The sequence below is a fragment of the Cokeromyces recurvatus genome, assembly GCF_025118155.1.
Source record: "Cokeromyces recurvatus strain NRRL 2243 chromosome Unknown BX663scaffold_10, whole genome shotgun sequence".
NCBI lineage: Eukaryota > Fungi > Mucoromycota > Mucoromycetes > Mucorales > Mucoraceae > Cokeromyces > Cokeromyces recurvatus.
The window spans coordinates 879514-887558 of NW_026251396.1; the positions used below are offsets into that span (position 1 = coordinate 879514).

Sequence of the window (8045 nt, forward strand, 5' to 3'; positions counted from 1 at the left end):
TCAATAGGATTATTCAGAATGAATTAGCGTCAACTATTCATATAGGCTTCATTATTCAAGTTCTCGCTTTTATATATTTTGTGTATGTTAATAAGGGCATAAGCCTGTTTACTGTATGATGATTTCTAGTAGATAGGAAAAGAAAGAAAAAGAATATCCCAATTCATTCCAGATTGGCTCTGATATTATCATTATGCTTTTTAGCTACTTTTTTTTTTTTTATGAAAGGATTTTGCAAATCTCTAGTGCATAATATAAATGATATGTAACCAATAAAATAATTATAAGCATGTGATATAAACCTACCTGTGAATTTAAATACTTATTAGCACTAACTAGGGTACAAATATACACCTTTATACAATGTGAAGAAGTAACTTTATAGAAAAAGATCAAAGATAGATCGTTTGAAGATATAAATAATTGAACTAAAATGATTGGCATACAATTACTAAAAGGATAGTAGAAATACTGTAGATACTCGTAATGAATACAAATTCTGTCAGAAAAAAAAAAGCTATTGTGTCTAACAATGAGCGGTACAAATGCTATCTTTATAAATATACCTATTCGTTATTTACATCTTTTATTGGTATATTATATAGTGCGAATATTATTTTTTTTTTTTTTTTTGAATTATAGTTTCCCACATGGATTTCTCATTGGCTTTTATATTGCTTTGTTATATTCTTCTTCTTTTTTTTTTCCTTTTTTTTTTTTAAGCAGAAAAAGAGGAAAAGAAGAGAATTCTTAAAATAATATCCATATGTTTTCGAAATCTTTCAAGTGGTTTATAGCAGTCTTAATTTCTTCATTTATAATTATGAAAAGGAGTCAACATGAGCAAATCACATTAGGATCTCTTTCGGGACATCCTTCTGACATTTATACACCTGATTATTATGCTAATGGCACATATTTAGAGCTACCATTTGGAACAATGCGTTATTGGCTCTTTGGGAATGAAAGAGGTAATCAAGTTGTTCTTATTCATGGTCTTTCAACAGGCTCTGCTGTTTATGTCAAGTTAGCAAAAGATTTAGTAAGTAATTTCTTTTATATATTGTGTACAGATGGTTTTTTTTTTTTAAAAAAAAAACACACACACACACACACATATTTTGATAGGCCGATAATGGTCATCATGTATTAGTCTATGATTTATATGGTAGAGGATACTCTGATGCGCCTCCTGTAAATTATAATGAAGCACTCTATAGTTCACAACTAGCTATGCTTTTACAGAAAGTAGGTTGGAGTAATACAGATGTGATTGGTCTTTCATTAGGCGGTGCTATTGCTACCTCATTTGCTTCGTTTTATCCAGAGATGGTAAAGAGATTGGTATTGATTGCACCTGCTGGTATTATGCAGGATAAAGATATGCCTACCCTATTAAAATTACTTATGCCACTTGCTTCTCAACACTTTATTACAAGCCAACCTTATATTCGTCCTTTATTTATGTCAGCTGTAAAGCGATTTGCTAAATCAACTCGCTATGCTCAGTCAGGACTGGAAAAGGATACAGAAGAGATTATATCAAATATGACCCAGATTGCATTTCATCAGTTTCTGTATCATCCTGGATATTTTAAAGCCGTTTTACGTACCGTAGTTGACTTTCCTTTTACTGGTTTGAGAGAAAGATTTAAAAGAGTGGGTGAACAAAAAGAAATATCCGTTTTGATGATTTGGGGAGATAAAGACACTGTAAACCCGTGTATTAAATACCTGTTATTTACTCTTTAATTAACTTGACCTTTTTATATAGACCGTTCCTTTCTATCACAGTGAAGAAGCAAAAAGGTTACTACCTAATGCTAAAATGATGGTTTATAAAGATCAGGGACATGATGTATTACTTACAAAATGGAAATCTGTTAATGCTAATATAATAAATTTCCTTACAATCAGATAAACTTAATATAAACATAAGTGTATTTCATACCATGTTTATACCTTTCGATCAGTCAGGAAAAAAAAATGGCTTGACTTTATATACAAGTTTACCAACATATATAGGGGAAAATTAGCTTTTAATAGAAAGTATGTATAAATTTATGAAATAAATAGTAGTTGAACACAAGATATAAACAGGTATGCTTTCATGATTGAATAAAAAAAATGATATTTACTATTGCTCTATACCACTTTAGTACTTTAACAATAATTTTTATGATGTATTACTAGGTTTTTTAATAATTTATCCAACTAAGAATTATAATATTTGATTCAATAGAAAAAAAAAAAAAAAAAAAAAAAAAAAAAAAAAAAAAAAAAGACTTTTTATCTTCTTCTTCTTTTTTTTTTCATTAGAGTATAAAAAGGAGAGATGAATATAAAATACAAATTATATCTTTTCTGTATTTCTTTCTTGATCATTAAAAATTTATATATTTATAATGGAAGTGTTATTAACGGTAGTTAAATGGACATGTATAGCTTTAGTTATAACTATGATTTATAGTGCTAGTAAATCACAAAGCACTTTACCATCACTTGAAGTTGATCCTCATGATATTTATACCCCTGATTTTTACCCTAATGGCAGTTATTTAGAATTACCTTTGGGCAGAATGCGATATTGGTTGTTTGGTAACTCGAGCGGGAAGCGTGTTGTTCTGATTCATGGTATCTCCACAGGATCTGTTGTTTATGAAAAGTTAGCAAGATATTTAGCAAAAGAAAAAGGGCATTATGTTCTTATTTATGATATTTGGGGGAGAGGTTATACACAAGCTCCTCCTGTTACTTATGATGAGGCACTCTATACTTCACAACTAGCTATGCTTTTACAAAAGGTAGGATGGACTAAAACTGATATTATTGGAGTTTCTCTTGGCGGGGCTATTGCCACTTCTTTTACAGCTTATTATCCTGAGATGGTCAAGAAGCTTATATTGATCGCACCTGCAGGTCTTTTGGATGAAAAGAAAGATATGCCATTCATTTCCAAATTATTTCGCTTACCTTATGTCTATCAGTTTCTTGTAAATCAAACATGGTTACGTGGATGGATGTTATTAAATATAGAACGATTCGCAAAGTCAACTCGTTTGACTCAAAACAATTTAGATAAAGAAGCACAAGAACAGAGTATTAAAATTACTAAAGTGGCTACTTATCAATTTGTACATCATTCTGGACTTATTAGAGCCTTTGCTGGTACTATTGCTGCTTATCCACTAACAGGCTTAGATGAAAGATATAAGAAAGTAGGTAAACAACAGGATAGCAACGTTTTATTAATTTGGGGTGGTAAAGATAAGGTAAAGATAAGTTTTTTATATAAACACATATTATAGTAGTACTCATCTTTAATAAAAAAAAAAAAAAAAAAAAAAAAATAGACATGTCCCTACTATCCTGAAAAGACCAAAAAATTACTTCCTAAGGCTCGATTGGCGTTTTATAAAGAGGAAGGGCATGACATACTTAATGCTCAATGGAAATCAGTACATGAAGCCATTGAAAATTTTCTCGTTTCGTAAAAAAAAAAAAGGTAAGCACATTTGTATATTTATTACTTATGTACAGGGCTTGCTTAATAACTCATAATCAAATTGCTTTGCTTTGTAACGTGGTAGGCAAGCACCAGGAGATATTTCATCTAATGTAAACCTGTATACATTTTAAAAATAAATAAACATGAGTATTTCAAATAAAATCAAATTTACCCTAACTTGTCTGTATAAAAACGGAAGGCTCCTTTATTGGCTATATTATTCATTATTAGTACACATAAAATACATGTATAAATATTTATATTTATACAAACCCTTAAATACAGTTAACATCACTTTATCCATTTTCCAGAATGAACCAATTTTACTTAATAAATTCATTAAAAATTCACCTAAACCTCTATTCCTTGCATTTTCCATTAATTGAATTTCGTAACAATACGCACAATTAGCTGTAACATCATCATCCATTGTTTCCTCTTGTACCATTTGAAAGGATAGAAATCCTTTTAAATCATTTGGATCTGTACTGGACCTTGCAATCAGATATCGAGTTTGAGGTGTAAGCATTTCCTTTCTTTTTCCTTGATCACTCCAACCATCATTTGATTTGTTGTACCTGAAATATACAGTACCTTAGTTTTTTTTTTCGCGTATTTGATTTTTATTTACATGTCATATAAGTTGCTTTTCACCAATTGAAAAGTCCATTCTCGAAGTTGATCAGGTAGATCGTCAACATGGTAATAATCTATAACGAGATCAAAGTCTTTCCTTTTATATATATATATATCTGTTCTCATTAATATATGTATAATAACAAGTTTGTTTTTATATTTATTAATATACTTTTTATAGGTAATGGGTGTATCCATAAAACAAATGAGATTCTTTTCCTACAATAAAAATACATGTATATATTATTATCATATGTTGCAATTATCATTGTCATTCTTACTTTATTCACCCGATCAAGAAGACTATTTTCTTTCATCTAAATATAATAAAATGAGAAAAAATATGAACTACATCCGAAAAAAAAAAAAAAAATCTTCTTTCTATATCTTTTTTTTTTAACTACCTTATAAACTGGCATATTTGAAATAATGGAGCAAATAAAACAAGAACGAACTTATAATAATATAAGTGGTGTTCAAGAAGGCTCTGTTTGATGAGTCCAAAAATAAAATAAAATAAAATAAAAAAAAAATTAAAAAGGTTTCACAATTGTATTAGGAGCAGCGAATTAGAAATATACACAACAATTATTATCTCTTTCTCTATCTCTCTCTCTCTCTCTTTTTTTTTTCGTTTAGTTTACCATCTTTTTAATTAAATTGGGATTTAGAGATGACCACATTATACGAGCAACTTGAAGTGAGTGTTTCAAAAGATGGAGACAAGATTACGTGTAAAGAACATGGGCTTGAAAAATGTAATAAATGTAAATCAGATTGGACAGAACATAATAAATTAGCAGCCACATTAAAGCAAGTGAAAGAATTACCACCCCCCAACGCGCCTAATCCAGCTCGTAACGCACAAGTCAATCGACTTAAGGAAGAAGGCAATAAGTATTTCAAACAAGGTAACTATAAAGAAGCTATTCGTTACTATTCTATGGCAGTCGATCTCTCTTGGTCTCGTCCTCTTTGGGAACCTTTAGCATTTCAATATGTTCGAGAAGAATTATCACCTGTCTTAAGTAACCGATCTGCTGCTCATCTTTCTCTTAAACAATATGTCGAGGCTTATGTTGATGCTGAAATGGTGACTCGTTTGAAACGAGAATGGAGTAAAGGTTGGTTTAGAAAGGGAAAGGCTTTAGTGGGACTTCATCGTGTTGAAGAAGCCGCAGAGGCTTTTCAAACTGGTTTAAGATTTGATCATGAGAGTGAAGAACTCAAAAAGGCTTTAGTTGATATTGGTTATTAAAAATAAAAAAAAAATTTATGTATAAAAAATAAATGTGTCTTTTTTTTTTTTTTTCTTTTTTTTTTCCCCCTCCCTTCAATACATTATGCTATACAAAAGGTAAAACAAAGTAGAATTGAATTTGTATGATAGGGAGAAAGTATATATATAAGTGTGTTATATACATATACATATATATTTATATATTTATCCACGCAAAGAAGGCTCTTGATTTCTTAAAATTTCTTCCTGTAATTTTGAAACTTCTTGAATTTTGTTTTGCAACTTCATAGAATTAGTATCAATCCATTGTAAAGAAGATAAATGAGAGTTAAGAATTTGAACAATTTGACCAACCTATAAAAGAAAAATGAAGAGAGATTAATGTATTTGTACTGGATAATTTTATATAACAAAAAACGTACGATATCGTCTTCATCACTAGTAATTTGCTTGGAATTGCTCATCTTATTAATTTCTTCAACCATAATATTTAAATTCTTATTAACATCATCTAACTGACTGTTAAGACTTTCAGCTAAGCCATAAGCCTTTTCTCTTTGTGCATCAGCAGGTTGCATAGGTTGTTGTAAGTTGCTCTCATCGAAGACTTCCTTAATTTGCTTTTCATAATTGTCAAGAATAGCATTTAATTCTTCTTGTTGTGTGTTGATATAACCTAAATTTTGATCAATATCACGTTGAGTCATTTCAACTTTGGATACGTTTTCATATAATTTTGAGATCTTGTTTCCATTTTCAATTAATTGTTGATCCCATTGAGCGACTTGAGCAGCTTGTTTATGAAAGTCCTTTGTTTGCTTCTCCAGCTCCTTTGTCCATAAATTAAGAATATCTTCCATTGATTTATTTTTTAATGCAGATGGTGTAGGAACACTAACTGGTTTAGTAGTATTAGTAGTAGTAGTATTAGTGGTGGCGGTGGTAGTGGTAGTAGTAGGCTGCGTTGTAAGAGCACTTGTTGTTGTTCCAGAAGTAGTAGGTGCTAAATACAAATATGAATAAGAGATACTAGCAACTATTAATAACACTTACTGGTTGTTTTTTGTCCAAATCCTCCAAATCCACTCAAAGCGGGAGTAGATGTAGTAGTACCTGCAGAAGAAGTAGTGGATGTTGCAGGAGTACCAAAGGTAGTGGCTGGCTTAGATGTAGTAGTGGCACCGAAACCACCAAATCCACCAACAGTAGGTGTTGATGTAGGTGCAGGTGTACCAAAGCCTGTAGCAGCTGTTGTGGCAGTAGTAGAGCTAGGTGTAGTAGTAGTTGTACCAAATCCACCAAATCCACTTGCAGTGGTAGAGGCAGTTGAGGTGGTAGGAGTTGAGGTAGTTAAGGAGCCAAATCCGCTGAACCCAGTTGTAGTAGCAGGCTTAGTAGAGCCAAATCCACCAAATCCAGTGCTTGTTGCGGGTGTAGAAGTAGCAGGAGTTGCTGTGGTGCCAAAACCACCAAAACCACTATTGCTAGCAGGTGTAGTGGTTGAAGTGCCGAAAAGACTACCTCCAGCAGCAGGTGTAGCGGTAGAAGTAGAAGGAGTAGTTGTAGAGCCAAAGCCACCAAATCCAGTACCTGTTGTTGCAGTAGAAGTGGTGGGAGTAGCAGTAGCAGGTTTAGCACCAAAACCGCCAAAGCCTGTATTAGCAGGTGCAGGTGTACTTGCAGCAGGTGTTCCAAATCCTCCAAATCCTCCAAAGGCAGGAGTACTAGAGGCATTTGGGGCGGTAGAAGCTGTAGAATTTAAACCACCAAACCCAGTCGCAGTAGATGCAGCTGGAGTACCAAATGAAAATCCAGTACTCGCTGGAGTATTAGATGCTAAATGTTAAAATAAAATGTTGTAATAAGATTAATAAAAATGTTGTTATTATCAATCGATTTAAATGTAAATACTTGATGTTCCAAAAGAGAAACCAGTACTAGCTGGCTTATTTGTGTTGTTATTATTAAAACTGAAAGCTATGAAATAAAATGGCGTAAGTTTATTTATTTATTTTTCCAGATTTGTTTAATTTAACTCTCTACTGTTAAATCTACGTACACATATTTAATTCTTGTTGTCAATTAATAAATTCCTTTTAAAAGCAGATGTTGGAAAAGAAATAGAAAGATAAATATTATTTATCAATGCCTATTTAGAACAAGAGAAGAAAAAGTGGTTTTGACAAAAAAAAAAATCTAAACGCGTTCTGTCCTTTTTTTTTAATTTGTGAATTTTGTGACGTCGACGTGACCATCCATTTCGATATTTGGACTTTTATGCAAAAACAGCTACACAAATGCAGCAAGAAGATATATTTTATTTAAAATATAATTATATTGAATTTGAAGACGCTAACAGAGCTTCCACTGACATAATATAACGTGAATTATTTAATTTTAATTCATTTTCATTCATTTTTGGAGGAATTGAAAAATGTTTTTTTTCCTTGTTGATCGTCTTCCTTGAGGGACATAGACATTTTTTATGAATCCTTTTACTTATACGTAACTCTCTACATTCTTTGCACTGAGTAAGCGGTCTACCTTTTTTGTTTACAATAAATAGAATCCTATCTCTATGGTCACAGTATGAAGTTCGATGTCCCTGAAAAATACATTTATACAAAGATATATTAATACGTTATGTAAATAGAAATTTCA

The 8045-nt window shown here is 31.5% G+C and overlaps 8 protein-coding genes across 8 annotated transcripts; 4 read left to right on the forward strand and 4 right to left on the reverse strand.

Moving 5' to 3' along the window:
• The first annotated feature begins 366 nt into the window (after positions 1-366).
• Positions 367-661, forward strand: BX663DRAFT_507517 (uncharacterized protein). Its single transcript, XM_051527357.1, has one exon. It carries the CDS (start codon positions 487-489, stop codon positions 640-642), a length of 156 nt encoding a protein of 51 aa, XP_051383753.1. The 5' UTR covers positions 367-486; the 3' UTR covers positions 643-661.
• A 49-nt stretch (positions 662-710) lies between these two features.
• On the forward strand, positions 711-2210 carry BX663DRAFT_507519 (Alpha/Beta hydrolase protein). The gene is made up of 4 exons (XM_051527358.1): positions 711-1042; positions 1129-1713; positions 1775-2100; positions 2194-2210. Exons 1-3 carry the CDS (start codon positions 767-769, stop codon positions 1919-1921), a joined length of 1008 nt encoding a protein of 335 aa, XP_051383754.1. The 5' UTR covers positions 711-766; the 3' UTR covers positions 1922-2100; positions 2194-2210.
• Positions 2211-2405: 195 nt separating this feature from the next.
• On the forward strand, positions 2406-3494 carry BX663DRAFT_551440 (Alpha/Beta hydrolase protein; the record flags this gene model as incomplete). Its single annotated transcript, XM_051531281.1, has 2 exons — positions 2406-3272; positions 3354-3494. The coding sequence occupies 2 exons, from the start codon at positions 2406-2408 to the stop codon at positions 3492-3494; spliced, it is 1008 nt and encodes a 335-aa protein (XP_051383755.1).
• On the reverse strand, positions 3420-4428 carry BX663DRAFT_40815 (uncharacterized protein). The gene is made up of 6 exons (XM_051522268.1): positions 4426-4428; positions 4317-4363; positions 4140-4236; positions 3782-4086; positions 3681-3720; positions 3420-3624 (listed from the first exon to the last, which is right to left on the reverse strand). Coding segments are annotated over exons 3-6 (441 nt in total). The 5' UTR covers positions 4142-4236; positions 4317-4363; positions 4426-4428; the 3' UTR covers positions 3420-3530.
• BX663DRAFT_507525 (uncharacterized protein) lies at positions 3682-4652 on the reverse strand. The gene is made up of 4 exons (XM_051527359.1): positions 4549-4652; positions 4426-4461; positions 3782-4363; positions 3682-3720 (listed from the first exon to the last, which is right to left on the reverse strand). Exons 1-3 carry the CDS (start codon positions 4561-4563, stop codon positions 4136-4138), a joined length of 279 nt encoding a protein of 92 aa, XP_051383757.1. The 5' UTR covers positions 4564-4652; the 3' UTR covers positions 3682-3720; positions 3782-4135.
• Positions 4653-4698: 46 nt separating this feature from the next.
• On the forward strand, positions 4699-5467 carry BX663DRAFT_507526 (uncharacterized protein). The gene has a single exon (XM_051527360.1). The coding sequence runs from the start codon at positions 4818-4820 to the stop codon at positions 5400-5402; it is 585 nt and encodes a 194-aa protein (XP_051383758.1). The 5' UTR covers positions 4699-4817; the 3' UTR covers positions 5403-5467.
• A 121-nt stretch (positions 5468-5588) lies between these two features.
• BX663DRAFT_551443 (Nsp1-like C-terminal region-domain-containing protein) lies at positions 5589-7800 on the reverse strand (the record flags this gene model as incomplete). The annotated part of the gene is made up of 5 exons (XM_051531282.1): positions 5589-5738; positions 5807-6387; positions 6438-7220; positions 7296-7361; positions 7767-7800. The coding sequence occupies 5 exons, from the start codon at positions 7798-7800 to the stop codon at positions 5589-5591; spliced, it is 1614 nt and encodes a 537-aa protein (XP_051383759.1).
• A 36-nt stretch (positions 7801-7836) lies between these two features.
• Positions 7837-8001, reverse strand: BX663DRAFT_406302 (uncharacterized protein; the record flags this gene model as incomplete). Its single annotated transcript, XM_051522257.1, has 1 exon — positions 7837-8001. A coding segment is annotated over one exon (165 nt), but the record flags the coding sequence as incomplete, so codon positions are not given.
• Between the last annotated feature and the right edge of the window lie 44 nt (positions 8002-8045).

Coding starts and splice junctions, on each gene's coding strand:
- BX663DRAFT_507517 (XM_051527357.1), top strand. CDS start 487: ATGAATACAAATTCTGTCAGAAAAAAAAAAGCTATTGTGTCTAACAAT.
- BX663DRAFT_507519 (XM_051527358.1), top strand. CDS start 767: ATGTTTTCGAAATCTTTCAAGTGGTTTATAGCAGTCTTAATTTCTTCA. Junction 1,043..1,128: donor TCAAGTTAGCAAAAGATTTA/GTAAGTAATTTC, acceptor ATATTTTGATAG/GCCGATAATGGTCATCATGT. Junction 1,714..1,774: donor TTTGGGGAGATAAAGACACT/GTAAACCCGTGT, acceptor CTTTTTATATAG/ACCGTTCCTTTCTATCACAG.
- BX663DRAFT_40815 (XM_051522268.1), bottom strand. Junction 3,721..3,781: donor GATGTTAACTGTATTTAAGG/GTTTGTATAAAT, acceptor TGAATAATATAG/CCAATAAAGGAGCCTTCCGT. Junction 3,625..3,680: donor TTTTATACAGACAAGTTAGG/GTAAATTTGATT, acceptor AAATGTATACAG/GTTTACATTAGATGAAATAT.
- BX663DRAFT_507525 (XM_051527359.1), bottom strand. Junction 4,364..4,425: donor TTCTTGATCGGGTGAATAAA/GTAAGAATGACA, acceptor TTTTTATTGTAG/GAAAAGAATCTCATTTGTTT.
- BX663DRAFT_507526 (XM_051527360.1), top strand. CDS start 4,818: ATGACCACATTATACGAGCAACTTGAAGTGAGTGTTTCAAAAGATGGA.